Genomic DNA, 20,008 nt, shown 5'->3' with positions numbered 1-20,008 from the left:
TTTTTTTGTTTTGATACACAAGCAAGCTATTTCATAGCTTCAATTGCAACTTCCCACATTTGGTCATCAACCGCCACACAACCTCCATTTGCTCATAAATTGCGTGGGTGCCACGTGGCGTATACGCAACATCTGCATTTCACACGCATTCAAATATCGACTTCATAAATTATTCAACACGCACAGCACATTCATCATTATATTTTCATAAATATTTGCCATTAATTTTGCAATTAAAGAATCTTTAACAACTGCATACAACAAAAAAAAAAAAGTTTTGTTTAATTAATTGATTTCGCAAATATTTTAAGTGCTAATTAAAGCAATCAAAACGAATTGTCGCTATTTGCATTTATATAGGTATATGTATCGATAACAATTGCGCGCAAATTATTTTGCACTCCAAATGCAATTCGTTAATGAAACTATATGTATGTATAAAGCTTATGCATACATACCTATGTACATATAAGGGTGGGTCAAAACTTGGAGAGAATTTTTTTGAGGCGTCTACCAACCAATTTTAAAGAGTATAAAGTGAAAAAAATAATCGATTATTTTACCCACCTTAGTATATATGTATATAGTTTTTGTCATCGTTACTTTTCTTGCATTCCGTTGTCGCTCACATTTTAAACAAGCTAATTTATGTTGCTCAAATTGTATTTAATGACAATGCAAAGTTTTCAATTAAAGCACTTAATGCTAATATTAAATACACACACATATATGCCTTTTTATGCCAGTTAATAAATGAAACTTTTTGCTTGAATATTTAATATATTAATTATATTTAAAAAAAAAATAATTTTAATTGATTGCCCATGAGCATATAAATGTACTTTTATTTATATTAATTTTTTTTTTAACTGGAAGGCATAGTAAAAACCTTTAAGTTATGAACTCAAAATTTTTTGTATAAATTTTAAATTTTTTCATCAAAACCATAAAAAATACTTACGCTCACGATATCATCTCAGTTAAACAAATCGCATATATATGAAAATTATTTACTTCAAATACACAAAAACTCGTCATTGACACATATTAACGCCATAATTAATATATTTTAAATTTATGTAGACTTTTGCAACCACATTGTGGTCAGCGGTCATGTCGCATTGATAACGTGAAGCCATCATTATCCCTTAGTTATTTATTTAAACAGTTTTACACGCACAAATGGCTTACTTCTCACACATTGAACTGAATTACGCAATTCGTATTTGGTTTATAAATGATTTTCTTGCTTTTAGCAATAACATCGTACGCAAATGCAAATAAAGCCGCCGCAGCAGACCAGGTGAACCACTGCGGATGAGTAACATATTTGCATTTGTTTGCAAACGCTAATGTTACAGCAAACACCAAAGCTCTTTGATATAAACATATATGTACATGTGTGTATGTGTTTTTCATTGTGTATGCGTGTATAAATATGTATGTGAATCTAAGTGTAAGTGTATATGTGTGTTTGTGTTATGCCAACAAATGAATATCGATTCATATTTGATTAGCGTAAATATAATTGAATGACAGTTGATAATGGTAATGGTAATGGATGCGCTTCAAACTACACACACTCACATTTGCCTAGAAACCTATATAGCGGTTATTTTGTTTTATTTACAAACGTTGAAAGCAGAGTAATTGTGGCCGTGGTGGCTGTGTTGGTTTTGTCGGTTACTTTATGACAGCTTGTTTATTGACAGACTAATGTCAATGCTCTAAGTTGAACTGGATTGTTATAAATATTTTATGTGTGTCTTCGCACATATAGAAGCTAATTATGGAAGCTAGTGTCGCATCAAATTACTAAATACAAAATAATTTTGTGGTTTTTGCTATTGTCTTGCTGTTGGCTTTTAAGCTTCTCAGTTGAGATATACTTTCACCTCTAAAAAAGTATGCAAATTTAAACAAACTTATTACAATATTATAACTAAAAAAAAAATTTAATTTTAAATACAAACAATAGAACTTCTGCAGAGATTTTCGATTTTTTTATTTTAGTTATAAATTTCCATTCAAATAGTAAAATTCAAGTAACTTACTTAATAATTTATTCACTATTTTTATCACTGCCGCAAATCTTTTAAGACAAAAATCAAATATTTGGCCATTGATTTATGAGCGAAGAGAAATAGTGTAAGTTTCATTTATCTTCTTACTACAATTTATTAAGCTTTATTTTGTATTGTACAAAAACGTTTATTTGCTTAAATATATATTCCACAAAATCAATTTTATGCCAATATTTAAAATAGTTTTAAAGAACAATCTCCCACAAGAGGTAAGATAAATTTGTCATATAAGGGAAATCGATCATAAAACCGAAAAACTTCATACTTGTATGTAATAATAATTGCTGTCACAAGTATATTTATTTTACTTGTTTCTCCTTTTTAATGCGTTGAACATATAACAAGCTTATCGACTTTCCATTGACTGATCCACCTTTATCAACTATGTTGTCTCATATCCCCTCATCGATATTCATAGTTCCGGGCAATTTATCGTGGTTTCATGAAATTAAGTCAAAGTAAAACAAAACGATTAAAAGAAAGAAAATGAGATGATTAATAAAACAAAGAAAAACATGCAAAACATTAACAATCTATAAGTACCATAACTGTTAATTAATTAGCTACATAATGGAATAATAATTAAAACGACTAAAAAATTAATAAAAGTCAATTCAAATAATGGTACACACTTTTTTTTTTAATAAATTCTAATTAAATACATATCGAAAATGAAAGAAGTAAAGAGAGCAAAATATTTTTGTTTTTTTATAAGATTCTAAAAAGAAACAAAAAAAAAAAAAACGATTTTATCTCTGTCCAATGTGACCTTGTGATGGTGATTGAGTTATAGCGCTTTAAATTGTTTAGAATAACTTCAAAGGTAGTGGGAAAAGTTCGATCCTTTCAGAGCAACAAAGAAAACTGATATCAAGTTTCATACAGATATCGCAAATGATACTCAAGTTATGTCTCAGACCTTGATTTTTACTATCTCTATTTCTGCTTCAACTTCTAGTTATACCCTGAATAGTTTGCCACGAAGTTTGCTACAGCTAGAAGAAAACGTTCCTATAAAGTGCAGACATTTGGGTGTTTCTTTTAATTTTTTTTTTGTGTATATCTTTAGATTTAAATAAAGTAGATATAAAGTCATTGAAACAAGTTTCAGATACATAAATTTTATTAAAATCTATAGTTTTTTACTTTTATTTGATAAATCGTTTATATCTCTGCAACAAAGCAGTTTTACATCAGCGTAAGTACATTTTTTGTCAGAAATTTAAATTCCTAAAATTTTTCCTTTGGAAGTTTTTCGATAAAACCAGCTGTTCAATAAATTTTTTTAAAAATATGTGGAAAATGGAAGTACCTAAAATTAAAATTAAAGGTTAAAATTTTCAGAGAATTTTTTTTTTTTACATAAAAAATAAAATTTTCTACGTGTCCGCGAAGAAATAAAAAAAAATTAAATGATACACCCTAGTAGACATATATTTATAAATAATCAGCTTGAAAAATTGATTCGCTTAAACCATATCCGTCAGTCTTTATATATGTGAACTACTCCCTCGCTTTTCGAGATATCAATCTCAAACTACACAGGTCCTTTTCTCCTCAAAAAGCTGCTCATTTGTCGGAACCGTTGGTATCGAGCCACTATAGGATATAGCTACCATATGTTACATACCATAAACATTTTTACAAAAGATCTTAACGATTTTTCTGTTGTGGTTGGATGTATCCGCCAATTACAACCTTTTACTGCTTTCGAATATGGAGAAATTAAATCCAATATATTTGAAATAAATAAAAAAAAAATATTTAAAAAAAATAAAATTTAAATATTTAAACTCAAATCAAAGCGAAAATTCAAACTTAACAATTTTTTTGTTTGCTTCTACACAATTACTTTGCTCTTTAATGTTAGTCGTAATAACGGCCCGCCGCCAATTTCACTTAACCCAACATTATGTTTTTCCAGTATAAAGTACATATGTACATACAAACATATAAGCGTTCACCTGAGCTGACAAGTCCACTTTATCGCTTGCCGGCCTTTGAGGCGCATTCAAGCCAATAACTATCTCACTGACACTTTGCACCTTTTGTCAACACCTTTTCTCTGTTGCCATTTCCTTTTAAGGTCTTCCTCTGTTCATCTACCGTTGTGTGTGTATATGTGGCTTTGTGGACAGCGAATACGCACATATGTACAAATACAACTCGCATATATGGTACTCTCATGTAATGTACAAGTATGTATATAGAAAGTCTCTGTTTGCTCACAAAGCGCATACGAAATAAGGGAAGTCACGGTTGAAAGAACCAAACGCAACAGTAAATTGTTGTTAGTATAAACAAATATCTACCACAGTAACTGCTGTGTGTATGTGTGTGTACTTTAGCTGTGTCTCTGTATTTGTGCAGCAGGTGTTAAAGCTGACATTTTTGCTGATGCTTCGCTACAAATCACCACACACACATGCAAATATATACATACATACACAGTGCTTCATAACACCACGCACAGCGCACAGCGCACTCACCTGACGGCGCATTATTTATTTGTGTATACAGTGTTTTTTTTATTTACTCTCTAGATTTATGTGTGTGTGAAAAGGCTTAGAAGTTGGAGCTGGCTGACCATCTCATACACATACATACAAGTACATTATAAAATACAGAAGTGCACATACTGTACTTAGCTGTGGCGGGCATTCAACTTGTGCACTAAATTTTCTATGAATAAATCTGAAAAAAAAAACAATAATAACGTTTAGTTGCTTAGTTGTTTAGTTTCTGTGTGTGTGTCCTTTATAAAAATGTGACAACAGTGTTTAGGTTTAGTGTTGGTATGTAGAAAATGTTCCATTAAAGTGCGTAGCTGTTTAATAGTTGAAGTACTGATGATTACTTTTGTTGGTCAATAACTGGTGTTTAATTTGTGTTTACATTTGGTTTATTCTATGGCTTTTCTTCTGTGTCAGGTTCATCAGATAAATACCCTTTTTGAACCAGTAATCGATGCTATTTGTTACTACTATATTGTAATGAAACTTAAAGCTTCAAAACTATCTCATTATAAATATTATTATATTTTTAAACTCATAATGCCTCCATTCTCATATACAAATTTCGTTGCCTTAACTATTTAACTAATTTGTATTGAGTTAAAAAATATATAACTTAATATAGTATATATTTATACTTGCAACAAAGTATGGTTTCTCAAAAAGTTTTTAACACCTAGAAGCAAATGTTGGAGATTGTAAAAAATACTTATATATTGTGTCGTTTACTACGCTGACAACAGCTGATTTTATTGCATTTTTCGCAATTTCGGAGCATCCTCGCGGCTTCACGTAATAAATAAAATAAAGTCGTTAATCTATCGAAATCGTCGAATAACAACTCGAGGGTTTGCTGAAAGATTAAATTTGTCTAAAGCGAACCTTCACGTTACACTATAAAATTGAGTTTAAATTGTACTAAAAAACGAAAGTACTTAGTGAACTACCCAATATATACCATAAATGATCAGCCTGACGAGCTAATTCAACATAGTCATATTCGTCTTACCATTTGTCTGTATACACGCGCACTAATCCTTCAGCTTTTGAAATATTGATCTGAAGATTTACTAACATTCTCTTCTCCCCGATAAGCAGCTCATTTGTCGGAAGCGCCGATATCGGAACGCTATAGCCTATAGCTGCCATACATACTGACTGAACAAAATGAAGATAAAAATCTTTTTATACCTTTTTATCCTATAAGAAATACACCTGTAAGCTGTATTATAGCTTCGGTGCAACCGAAATTAACGAAGTTAACATTTTTCTTTGTTTTTCTTTTGAATACACTTAAAAAAATCATATTTTCTTAATATACATATATTTTTATTGGTAGAAATTTATACTATCTACATTTACTTTCCATGCTTTCATGCGAATAAGTTTAATTCCAGAGCGCAGTGGGTCGAATGATGCTTTAAGTGCAAACGTTGCATTCAAGCGCTTCTGTGACATTCTTTTCAACCAAGCAAGCTTAAATTCTTAAATAATTTGAATGCAAGTCGATTTTTTTTCTATAAAATTGCGTATGCAGAAAATGTTCTACGGATCATTCTGAACAACTTTGCTAAGCGACTACGGGTCTAAAACCGGTTTCGAGCCAGCGATTTTTAGGGCGATGTTTATCTTTTAGGGATTTCTCTTTGTTCGTGAATTTTTGTGATATCCGAATGAAACATAGGTACATTTTAATATTCTATTGATCATTTTTCGGAATCGGCAAGATCGGATAACTATATCACATATCTCACATGCAACCGTTTATTCAGTTATTTTATTTTCCGGTAGCCTGTCTTTAATTAAAAAACGAATATCAAGTAATTTTGCAGAACTGTTCTATAAAACATGCTTAACAATAACAGTGAAAATAAGGAAAATCGGATAACTATATATAACATATATCTCCCATACAAAAAAGCTTAAAATAAGTTTTAAGTGTATTCTTATTAACATTTTTAAAGTAGATCGCGTATTCGATAATTATTTTCTATTTTATGAATTATAAATTTCAATTAAAAACTCGTCTGTCTGTTCAGAATATTTGTGGATCTCAATTGACACTTCGAGCACTCAACTGCAGCGCATCTTGTCTTCATTGCAAGAACACTACTTTTGTGGAAGAATCGTATTCAAAACAGCTTCCACTAGAAGTAAAATGAGTTGAAGCTGCTTGGATTGCTCGGTTCTGTCGAGAATCAGATTTCAGTCACTTCTTTATGATCAATATTGACAAGTTGATGCGCCAGTTTAAAATTTTGTCAGCGCTGGTTTTGATTAATCTTTGTCTGAATAATATGGTTGTGGGCTGTTGTTAAAGCGTTAAAATGATCTAGAGAATTGCGCTTCATCAAATTTTACTAGAGTTTTTCTTAGACTTTCATTTATACAAAGAATTTGCTTTACTTTTTGTCCCGGATAGTGAAAGGCATATAGCGCCTTCAGGTATGCAACAATTTCTCATGTGCTTTTCTCTATCCTTTAAATATCATTTAATAAGCGAATGAACTTTGCTGCTTCCAAATAAATAATACATAAGATATGTGTATGCATAACAATTGTTTGCGGTCTCAACTTTTCTTGCCACAATGCCGTCCCGCCACAAATTAACCGTACGCATAATTCGTAGCTCAAAAGAGAGAATAATAATATTAACAATAGCAATAACAATGTTATGAATGTATATAACAGAATATATGATAAATACATAAGTAATTAATTAATAACAAGTGGCATATGTGGCGAGTTGAGGGCTTTGCGTCCTGCAGCATAGCACATGCGTCGCCTGATTGCACATACACATACGCACACATACATAAAGTATATAACACTGTTTGATGAATGATTAATTACCCACACATTAAGCGTTAATACGCATCAAAGGCACCACAACGCAAACACACATACACATCGTTTTCTGTATGTGTGTGTGTGGTGCTTTGCGCTATAACAAGTCCCCTCATAAGTAATGCATAACCGCTAACAAATTCCTAAACTTATTACACTTACAAATAATTTATGAGCCTTAAAGCTACTTATGTAAGTCGCATTGTCGACTGGTCAAAGGTAAAACACTCACATGCGCGCTATACACATAATTAACATTACTCATACGCACTGATGTACTTGCTGTTGTAAGTAAAGGCAACTGCCTTTGTGGCTTTCAATGGTGTGGCAACGAGTTAACACATTTCTTTTTAAATACATTTAAGCGCTGACTAAGTGCCTTTGAATGAACACACACATATATACATACTTCTGTGGGTGTGTGTATGTATTTGTGCGTGGAGTTTTCACAAATGAAGCAAGATACATAAAAATGGAAAATGCGCTGCAAGATTGCAGGAAACAAGTGGAGATATATGTAAATATCTATATATATGTGTGTGAAAGTAATATTATTTTTCTGTGTGTGTGTGTATGTGTGTGCAGCTAGAACGCATAAATCTCGACGCATTGCACTGGCAGCTAAGCAAAACTGTTGTAGTGAAATTTATTTGCAGCTGTCAGCTGCCGCAGAATATGTCATTTATCCTGCACAGTAGCTGTGCCACGCCGACACATACATACATACACACTTGTCTGTGTATATACACACGCTCTTATAATAATTGCGAATTTCTTTATTCGCCCCAACCGCCAGTAGCTAGGCACGCGTATGCCTAGTTTCCTTCAACTTTCTTTCCTTGCCGCATCTTTCTTTTCTCTTTTGGCTTCAGAGAAAATGCAATTTTCCTGTTCACTCGTCAACAAGCATTGCATTCATTGGTTCTGAAATATGCTGCGCGTTGCTTTTTGTCATGTCTTTCCCTCCTCTCCTGTATGTCTTCTCTACTAGCCTGCTGCGCCGCAGGCATTCACCATTGTTTGGCATTTGAAAAGTGAAAATTTCCTCTTGCCGCTTTTGCAAGGAGAAATTTGGAAAAATTCTTAGGGAAAAGTGGTAATCTATGAATTTGATGTAGGCGTCATGCCGCAACCATTGACATTGCAGTGACGTGATCTATGGTAGGGCATACCAACTGAAGACACAATGAGTTTTCATTCTGTCATTTCTCTGTTTTTCATTTAGCTAATCTCACACAAAGCTGAAGAAGAAGCTTCAGTAGGTAGTTTTGATTCTTTTTCGATTGCTTGTGGTCTTAAATTCCCGGCCATTCATAAATGTTTGAGTTATATTGGTATCAACAATATATTCAATTGTGTAGCTGTCTTTAAACTCTAGCTCAGTTTATATTTTACTAAGCATTTAATCTAAGAAAAAGCAAACACAACTCAACTTCACAATAAAAATTTCTCCACACTACTCTGACCACACTTAAAAGCATAAGTGATCATTTTGGAGTGAGAACTGAACTATGTTTGGAGAACACAATTGATAGTCTCATTAAAAAACCCACTGACTATACTAAGTTTGATTATGCATAAAAAGTCCGAAAGCCAAAACCAAACAAATTGATAACTCCAGTGTCAGCCAAAGCTGAGTTAAGCACAAGGTACCTCCTAACTAAAAGAAAGTACATTAGAAGAACTTTTTTCTTTCATGGACTTGTAGAGCAAAAGTAGGCCTTATGAGTGATAATGGTGGGAAGAGAAAATATTTTTCAGTTAATTTTGGGGCATGCTGCCGAGTTGATAGTGATCAGGTTACATAGACCTAAAGCTCTTGATGACTTCCATAAAAACTCAAAATTTTTCGATCTGTACACACTAAAACTTAAACTGAGAATATTTTCAGATACGAAAAAGCATAAACGCCGGACTATTATGCCTATATTACTATGCCTTTTGCGACTTTAAACTCAACTACACTTCGTTTGAAATTTTACAATTTGATAGTATAATATAGTATTTATTAACTCTTTCGCAAACGAGAACTGAACTGTATTCTTTTAATTTTTCGTTACAAATCCATTGTTTAGTTATCAGTCAAATCGTAAATTTTTTAAGTTTGCAACTGAGTACAACTTTTACATCGACTGAAACTAGTTGTAATTTGAAATGCCTAAAATTACATTAGTTGTTTAAAAAGTTGAGTTGTCTCAATTTTAACTCAACTGTGTCGTGTTGTAAAAAAGTTCTCTTAATGCGCTCATTTTCTATTACTACTATACTATCACTTCAAATCTGAAAAAATTATTCTCATGAAATACCAATGAGATTAAATTGGCCAATTACTATACCTTATCACAGAATTCCCATTCTTTGACATGTCAATTGTGTGTACCACTTTTCCAATTGTTGATATTTCTGTCAATTGGAATGCGGACGCTATCCAGCAGTAAGATTCTACATGCGTCACTGCTTGTTGACAGTTTGGCAACTTCATTGGTTGTCATGTCATGTTTTTGGCACAGTTTGCCGTACAAGAAAACCATTGGCAGGCTATAAAATATACATATGCATGGATACATGTAGTACTCCCCCAACTTTACCATTTCAACTGAGTGCTTAGGTGTGTATGTATGTGCAAAGACAAATACTAAAATTTCCGTTCAAACAGGAAATCGAGAAGCAAAATATTTGACAGCCAACTGGAGAGCAAATATCAGCCAGCAACTTACTGACTAGATAAATAACAGCAGGTGTAGTTTGAGGCAAGAATTCGTTCCGTATACAGAATAGAATTAATATATGTATGTATACTAAAGTGGTGGAATATAAGAAAGCAATCACTGTTGGCTCATTTTCGCAAACATCGTTGTTATTTTAGGCTTTACGAAGTGTCAATGCTTCTTGATGTCAACGGCAACTTGCCACATCAGTTGGGATGACAAATGAGTCACTTGATTTAGATTGATTGATTGACTGATGGACTAACATATATGTATGTTAATATGTATGTATTTAAGCAAAAAATAAAATAAAAATAGACTTAAAAGCCTCTGCTGCCTTAGTAAGCAATTCGTTGTAGAAAAACATCCTTTTTTCTATGAAATATTTTTGTATTTTTTTCCCAAGCCCCTTTTTCAAATTCAGCATAGTCGAGCGTTTTTTTTTATAACCTATTTATTATTTTTATTTGTAAACAGAAAATGGAAAATATAATTTTGTTATATTATATATTTTTTGGTTCAATTTAAACTAGTTACATTCTAGTGCCAAATGCCCTAGTTAATACTTGTCAATAAAAAATTTTCAACTAGTCTTAACCTAGTATCAATCTGACTTATTTGTTAATAAGTTAAATTTTCATAAAAGTTTTAATCAATTGTGAAATTAAAATAATAATTTCTGAATATATCCATATTATTATTACAATTGTGTAGTAACAATATGACCAGTCAGAAATTAGCTATAAACGGACTAAACCTTTTTGAGATGATATCCATTTCAAATATGATATATTTCTACTTTACACTTCCTCATAATTTTTCTACATGCCGAGTATATTAAATTTCTCCAAATTGAAATCGATCCCAAACGGGCCGCTATTAAAAAGTAGAATATTCTCCAACGCCACATTTTCATCATCTAACCAGTTTCTGTCACGAAATATACTGCTAATAAAATTCACTTACCTCTTCATAGATGAAATTATCAATTTCCTCCAGTGGTTTGCCGTACATATTCTCCGGAAACGGTTCGAATTTCTTTGGCAACACGTCGCCATCCTCGACAGTCGCCTTCGTCCTCGGATGGAAGCCATACTCACGCACCAATTGAATGTGACGATTCTCATGTTTGATTTGCGATTTTTGTGTGTAGGCAACGACTTGATGTTTGGCAACTGGAAGATACAAAACAAACAACAAAAACAAATGATGAAATAACATACGAAAATAAATTCAAGCTTCTGCAAAGAGGAGTAGGAATACTGCTATAAAATACCTATATTTGTGTATTAAACCGTGTTGCAAAAACATTCCCAAATGGTTGGAATGAAAACTTTGAATTTTTGTTTGTGCTGCAATGCGATTTGTTTATTTGCTGGCGGCCTCAAACGGATATTGAAATAAACTCTACTGAATTGAGGTCGAGCTGCTAAGCGAATGAGGTATTTATTTAAAAAAAAAAGTTGTATACTGTATGTTGGCGTTGATCCTGCTGCTGCAAAATAATTCTCTTATATATTTTGTACAAGTTTTTCGCTCTCACTGCATGGCGTTTATTGCTTTTAGTAGCAGCTTCATGGTCTTGGTAACAGTGCTTGTGGTTGTTCTAATTTTACCATTGCTCACTCGGTCCATAAATAATCTAGTGAATGGTTCGCCGAAAATAATGTTTTGGCCAGGGAATGGCAGTCGGCAGCTGTGTCCAATATCGCGGTGAACGCTAAAGGAATGGACACTACTAGCTAAAGCCGCTAAAGGCTAGTGAAGCAGTAGAATCGGAAAAAACAATAGAAAATGAAAGTGTACTCAATGGATGAAATAAGAGAAAATAATCGGGTTAATGGTTCGGTTTAGTTCGGAGCAAGAACCATTTGCGGATGAAACAATGCTGGGCAGCAAATTACTACACGCGTCTTTAATTATGGTTTATGAACATTGATTTTAAGTAAACTGAAGTTATATTCCGAGTCCGATATAATAGACACTTTTTTCCTAATAGCTAACTTATATAATTTTAAGGATATATTTATAATTATTTTAAGAATACACCGTAATTTTTTTAAAACAAAAATTCCGGCCTTCTCCGTGGATGAAACCTAAAAACAAACAAAAAAAAGAAAAGTAAACTTCAGCTGCATCGAAGCTATAATACCCTTCACAAATAAAACATTTTGCTTACAAGTATTTGATATATATCAGTCAGTTTGAATGGCAGCATATATATGCTATAGTGGTCCGATCCGTTGCCTCTTCGAGTATAACATAATTATAGACTTATGTGAGGCAATTCTATTCAATTATATATACTGCCTTAATGATCTTTCAATTTTGACCGAGCATAATAATGGAAATCGACGAGAAAGCTAAGGAACTTACTTTCGGCACATTATTAAAAGAAAATACTCGCTTAATGTAATCAATTAGCAAATTGCTTATATGTTTTAGAAAAATTGTTATTAGACTCATTTAAGAAGCCCTCTGTAATATTATAAGCGATTTTAAGACTGACCTTGATTTTGTATTGCAACATATTAATTTTCATGTTTTCTTTCATATCAATACATAAATTACTTCTTTGAATTTGTAAAGAAAATTTTGTAGGATACCCGAGTAGCCGTTTTCTAATCTAAAAAAAATTGCAATTTTGAACATTCATAAACTTATTTCATTAATTTGGACTTGAAATGTGAAATTTTTAACAAAAATTTGCTGATTTTTTTCCCTGATTGGGCGATAATTATGTTTAATAGATTTCGAACAATTTATGGGAATAAGTTTGGAACTGACTTTGCACTAAAGGTCTGCTGTCTGCTGTAAAAATACCCTTATAGAAAGCTTTTGGCTATTGTAATTGCGAACAAAAATATATTGCGGAACACAAATGTTAGGTTAGGTGGAGTTGGATGACTTCTTAAAGCAAAACACATGCCGTCTCCACACATAAACAGCATTAACCTTAGTAAAAAGAACATCTCCATTATTATTATGTACATATTTTTTTTTGTCAACACTGTGCCTTTCACACAAATAGCTCATCCCCACAAACATAGCAGCAGACAAAATTGGAGATAAACCAAATTAATAATTTTTTGCGTTTTTTTGTGCAGCTGCTTTCAATTTATTTGTATTATGTACACACACGTGTATTTGTGTTCTTTTAGCCACTTTGGGATCATATTCCAGCCATTTGTAGTCTGGTTTCATTCTATAAGAGTGTTTCGCTTTCAAAGCGTTTTCACCACAAAAGGACACGGACAGACTGTCGTGGGTTGTGAGAGGAAAACATAAAAATAAATAGTCTAACACAATAGTTTCGCTTGAAATGAATTTTATTATCATTTTTATTGTACTCAATGCTTGGGCTTTAACACAATTACTTACACACCATTTGAAACTTGCGGCTAGAAAGTATGGTCATATATTATTTGGCAGTATCGTAGAATGCCTGATTGATTTCATTTTAGGTTTTTTATTGCATTTCTTTTTTAGTTGTTTCTTTTATATCGTTGCCCTGATTGGTACGCACTTTGTAGATACGTTATAACGAAAACGATCACATTACACTTATGTTTTAAATAATGGGTAAATAACCTTAAATTTATGAGATGGTCATCGTGCTAACGTCAAATTTTTTACGATTGCAATTGAGTTGATAAACGTTGTTGACATTATTCGGAATTAAAGTCAAATGTATTGCATGTTTTGTGAGTATTGATGTTTGGGGAATTTTCGTTTATAACTCTTAGATCACACTAGGTTTTGGTAAAATTGTGAAAGCACTCAGCTTTGACTAATTTTGTAAATTTTTTTTGGAATTGTTAAAAATGATTTTACTATCTGATATATTATTTTCTCCAAGTCGTACTAATTAGCTATAACCCTAAATGTAGGCAACGTTTCAAAGCATAAGGCGGCAATGAGTTGCCTATCCGTAAGCGCCAAGCAGATAAGATTTTTTTCAATATTTATAATGTGCTTCTGCGAATTCTTAATATAGCAATGTATTTTTGATATTGTCATACCATTAGTAGACGCCCTCCAACATTCATTTAGCAAAGTTTGAAATATTATTAATTTCCAAGTTTCAAATAGAAGCTTTAAATTATTGAAATTTTGTGTAAAAAATGACATTTCCTGTGCTCTTAGTTTCTAGAAAAATAATCTACCATAGTTGAGGCTAGTTGATTGACCGATTCACCAAAACGCGTCTCCTCCCATAGTGAGACTTGGTAGAGGTTGAATAACAATCATATACGGTCACAAAGGTCCGACTATAGCTGTTGGCCAAGGAGTGTCAACTATCTTATCTCCTACAAGTTTAATATTATTCTATGAGTATATATAAGTATATATTTTTTTATACATATACCTATATACCATATGTTCTAAGTTTTCTATTTACTTTTTTCTTGCACAAATTTTCTAATTTTTCTTCGTATTTTCTTCCAGACAAACTTCACGCGAAACGCTTATCTCAGTGCTGCCTCAAACCAAAATAATTCCATACTTATTTGCCGCCTACCTCAAAGAACAAAGTCACAATGGCACCAGCCAGCTCCGAACTGCGCTTGCCAAAGCCATCCGACTTTGAGGGCAGCGTTCATCACACCTCCGCACACGACGATTACACCTCAGCTCAAGCACAACTCAATCAAATCTATGCCGGCGCGATTTCGGGCGCTTTAACACGTACTATAACACAGCCATTCGATGTCTTGAAGATACGCTTCCAGCTGCAGGTCGAACCGCTGTCCAAGAACAAAAAAGGCAAGTACACTTCACTGTGGCAGGCCAGCAAATTGATCTATCACGAGGAGGGTTTACGTGGACTCTTCAGGGGACACAATGCCGGTCAATTTATGAGCGTCGTCTACAGTGTCGGACAGTTTTGGTCGTACGAACAGATACGCGCCATAATGCGTGACTCACCCTTCATGTCGACGCATATGAACACGATGAACTTCCTTGCTGGCGGTTTTGCCGGTTGTGTGGCAACCATTTTCTCCATTCCCTTTGATGTGATACGCACACGCATCGTGGCACAAGATCCCGGACAGGGCTATCGTAATATGTTGCATGCGGTGCCGATGATTTGGCGCACCGAAGGCATACGCGGCTATTTTCGCGGCCTACAGCCGACACTGGTGCAGATTGTGCCATTGGTGGGCTTCAACTTTATGTTCTACAAGAAGTTCAATGAAATGCTGGTGCGCACACCCTTGGCACGCAACGAATTGCTGCCCACCTGGGTGTTGCTGTGCTCAGGCGGTGCGGCTGGTGTCGCCTCCAAAGCGGTCGTCTACCCGCTGGATTTCATTAAGAAGCGCTTGCAGGTGCAGGGTTTCGAACAACATCGTACGAAGTTCGGGCGTACACAGCGCTGTAGAGGCGTTTTCCATTGCATAGAATTGACGATGAAAGAGGAGGGTGTACGCGGTTTCTACAAGGGCATGTATCCGACGCTGATCAAATCCGGTCTCATGACCGCCTTCTACTTCACCATATATGACAGATGCAAAATGATACTTTACCATTACTATCATCTCGGTGAGGGACGTACACCACCTGCCCAGTCGTAAGGGCATGCATGGGGTTTGTAGGATGGCGAAAAGTGGACATTTTTAACTCGTGGATTGGATTGGCTCGACTGAGGTGTGCATTTCTGGGCTCAACTGGACGCACCTTTACTTATATTTACCTCATTATATACTCTAAGAGCGTAGCATATAGATTGTGATAGCGTTTAAGAGACAAAACAAAATCACTGCTTACAGTAAATATTACTTACTCGCTTACTGATTTGCGTACTAAATACTTATACTACAGATAAAGTTTTGCAAACACTCAAAAGCACTTAATTGAATTGTATAGGCATGCATTAAGAATTAAGCTAAAACCAATTATTTACTCTCTATTTCACTCTTTCTTTCTCTATTCCCAATACACTTGTACTACTTGCATTATGTAGTTTGATTTCGATGACATAAAGATACCTACCAATATCTTGTTTACCACATATTTGTAAGCTCAAAATTATTATGCTAGAACTGTATTTAGTGAAATCGAAGTTTTTGTAAGTTTTACTTCCAAATTTGCATATCCATTTAAACCTGCTTAACATTCGGCTCTCTTAATGAGTGTCAATGATCTTGAGTAAGTAAAAGAATTCAACGTGCTTACAATGCATTTCCGTACATTCGCATGCGAGTTTAGCCGTTTTGCTCAAATTAAGCTTCGATAGTTAATTATAACACTTTTTTTTTAATCATATATTATTTTATTTATTAAAGGAAACAATTATATTTAAGACGATTTAATCTGTCTAAGATTTCACAATAAATGCTTGCTGACTATTTGGTACTTGCTTTGATATTTATTTGAAAAAGGAAAACTGAATTAAATTCAAAAAAACGGAATTAAAAATTAAATAAATATTTTATAAAGAAAAAATATTTTGTTAAAAAAATCAAATTTTAATTTACAAAATAAACTGTTTTAGTATGTTATCCACGTAAAATATTAAATATCATAACGGTATATAACAAATTACTACAAAAAATAAATTTAATTTAATATCTTAAATTATTAATAATTATATAATATTCATATTAACTACAAATGACACCAAAACAAATAAAAAATATTATGACAAAGCAAGTTATTAAAACTTGTTTTCAAATAAATAATATAATATATCTAACTATACTAAAAGTAGATATAAAAAAATAATAATGTAGAGAATATAATGTGAAAAATATTTTGAATAAAATATAACATACATATTTGTAAAAGTAGAAAGTTGTAAAATATATTTAAAAAAAACAAATTTTTCTTAAGGTCTAGTAATTTTTTTGTTCTTTTTAGTATATTTTGTTTTTTTTGCAAAATAAAAATATATTTAATATTATGGAAAAAAAATATTATTAAAAACAAAATTTATTTAAAATTAACCAAAAAAACCAAAAAATTAATAGAAATTAAGAAACAATATTACAATTTTTTGAAAATAATTTTTAGTTTCTATTTTTCAACAATATTGTTTTGAATATTCTCTTAAAGAAGGTTATAATACAAAAAAAAAAAAAAACATTGACTACTATAATCTATTGGATAAAAAATTAATTCTATAAATATAATTAAAATGCTTAAAGGAGGCAAAAGCATATTAAAACGAAATGTATAAAGTTGCACAAAAATTAAATTATAATAAATAAAATAAAATTATTAATATTAATTATTTAAAAAGCAAGGTTTTAAAAATCATTTGAAAAATATATTAAATATAAACTATTAATCGTCACAGTAATAAAACTCATCAAAATACTACTACTACTATCAATAAAATTTACAATTAAATAAAGAAAAAAATTAAAAAACCTTAAAATGAATATAAAATTTTATAAATAAGATACTACGACTAATAATAATAATAAAATAAAATTTACAAAAAGTTTAAAATGCATAAAATATATAAATATCAAAATAAAATACCATTTTGTAAAAATAAATTTAAACATAATAAAAAATAAACAAATATATAACAATACTGCCGAATGACCATATATCACATAAAAATGGCATATAATATTTAAAACGTAAAATAAAACAATGCGTAATAAAAATATGACAATAATAATTAAAATTCAATATTGCAAAATTTATTTATTTTTTGGTATGGAGCAGCTTATTTTTATATGAAATTCCTAAATATTCACACAAACCAGGATGTGATGAAAATTTCATTATTTTAAATGCAAATAAATAAACAATAAAATAATGCTTGATAAATATCACAAATCAGTTATAATATACGAAGAATAAAATTATGTATTTCGGATTTGATTTGCTTGTGTATGTAAGTATTAAAAAAGTTTATTTTTACTTTAAAATTATTTTTAATTTTACATTTTTATAATTTTTTTAATTTGAAAGTTTATTTTTTTATTATTTCTTTATTATTAAAATTTAATTAAATATATTATTATTATTATTATTATTTCTTTATTATTAAAATTTAATTAAATATATTATTATTATTATTTTTTTTTGATAAATATTTTCTTCTTTGGTCGTTTTACGATATATCTTAAAATTAAAAATACGACTAATACAATATCCTGCAAATAGTAATAAATATTTTTAATAACTGCTCAAACCAAATATCGAAATCAAAAATATCCGGTTACTTTTATCACTGCGACAGGTTTATCGACTCTCCAAAAGAAAAAATCTGCACTGCAATACGTCAGCGCATTCACAGGCGAACATAAAGCACGAGCACGTGTCAATGGAAATCAACAAATGCTGTTCGCCTTCCATTGTAAAAACTACGACAACAACAATACAAATATGTTATTGCATTTAGTTGAGTGCACTGCATTACCTTGCGGGAGTAACGATCTACATGAAATTGGGACGTATGGTTGTTGCTGCTTTTTTATATAGATCAATCAGATCATTGATATTGTAAATTGGAGAGTATATTGGCAAAGTACAGGAATGTGCGATTAAGAACGAATGTTTGTTTTTTGTAGTGCTAAAAAAAGTGACAGCTTGCACTTTCCTATGTTCACCTGGTAGCAAGATAACATAATTGAATTTTTTTCTATGTTTTCGTGAAACATATGGGCCCAAACAAAATTTTTGATCACCGGGATCGGGATCACTATTATATTTGTTAATCCAAACTCTGTGTAACCGGAGCTCATAAAATATAAAAAAAACATGTATAATCAATGTTTTTTTGCTCTTTAATTTTTAGTATTGCAACAGCTATTACCAAATAAGTGAGAAAAATTGGAGAAAAACAACACATGAGCACATAGATATGTAGGTGGGGAATCTCATATATGGAACTAGTATTTGTTTTTGTGGCGTTGAAAATGTTATTAGACGATAGGAGTTGTGTTTTTTTATGTTCGCTTAGTAGAACAATGGTAAAAATAAACTAAAATGCTTGCACCAAATTTTTTTGTCTTCTTCTTCTTCTGCCATCATGATGAATCCGATGAATTCGAATACTCTTGGGCATAAAATTCATTTGAATAGCAGGTGCCCAGCAATCTTAAAAGAACAACTATACTATATTATTGCTTCGAGTTCTTTTGTTTTCTAGCACTGCAATTTTAGTAACAACAAAATCATTGCTCAAATGAAGGATTACAGAGAGAGCAACGAATATGGTAAAGCAAAGTCAAGAGCATTGTAGTTGCATCATCCTGTTATGTTGTTGTCAGCCGAAGTCGATTGTTTGGAAAATGTATTTGTTTTTGGTATTCTCTGTGAACGGATTTTATTATATTGTTTAAAGCAGCGACCTTCTGCTACGTTATGCACACCAAGTTGCTCAGTGAGACTTTCACTTGCACACTTTCTAAGGGTTATCATATAATTATTTATAAATATAACAGGTACTCATAAGCGATAAGCGATCATCGTCGCAAACGAAGTAAAGTTACTTTTATATTTTTGTTGTCCTTTAAACTGGAGTTACTTTATATTTATGTGGAAAACGTGAGGATGCGGAATACAAAATAATAAATATTAAAATTATTGTTGTTTGGAAGCTGATTTAGTTAACGGTATTTAACTATGTAATTCATTAACTGAAAGAAGGAACATATAGGACATTTGGAAAGAGGATTTGTTTTTTTTTATGTTTTAAAGTGTAGCAACAATAAGAAAATGTGAATAGCAGAAGCCGTATGCCTACTGTTATACTATGAGCGCCTGGTGTTTTTTGTGCTCATAACTAGCATGGTGATCGGCTTGAGGCACACCACATTCTTCACCACGCACATAGGTGGGGAATCTGATGCGCTCATCTGTTAATAAATAAAATTACTGATTCGTTCGC

The 20,008-nt window shown here is 31.9% G+C and overlaps 2 protein-coding genes across 5 annotated transcripts in view; one reads left to right on the top strand and one right to left on the bottom strand.

The window, feature by feature from the left end:
* The window catches only part of Tpc2 (Thiamine pyrophosphate carrier protein 2), a 120,783-nt gene extending 104,271 nt beyond the window's left edge, over positions 1-16,512 (top strand). For both annotated transcript variants that reach the window (XM_070108278.1, XM_070108279.1), the window contains one exon: positions 14,602-16,512. In XM_070108278.1, the coding sequence (XP_069964379.1) occupies positions 14,694-15,731 (1,038 nt within the window). In that variant the 5' untranslated portion in view covers positions 14,602-14,693 and the 3' untranslated portion in view covers positions 15,732-16,512. The remainder of the gene's footprint in view (positions 1-14,601) is intronic.
* The window catches only part of NaCP60E (Na channel protein 60E), a 252,197-nt gene that overhangs the window by 139,787 nt on the left and 92,402 nt on the right, over positions 1-20,008 (bottom strand). For all 3 annotated transcript variants that reach the window (XM_070108268.1, XM_070108270.1, XM_070108269.1), the window contains exon 3: positions 11,119-11,327. In XM_070108268.1, coding sequence (XP_069964369.1) covers positions 11,119-11,327 — 209 coding nt within the window. The remainder of the gene's footprint in view (positions 1-11,118; positions 11,328-20,008) is intronic.

This window comes from Bactrocera oleae, chromosome 4, assembly GCF_042242935.1.
Source record: "Bactrocera oleae isolate idBacOlea1 chromosome 4, idBacOlea1, whole genome shotgun sequence".
Taxonomy (NCBI): Eukaryota; Metazoa; Arthropoda; class Insecta; order Diptera; family Tephritidae; genus Bactrocera; species Bactrocera oleae.
This window is presented reverse-complemented; position numbering and strand designations above follow the sequence as displayed.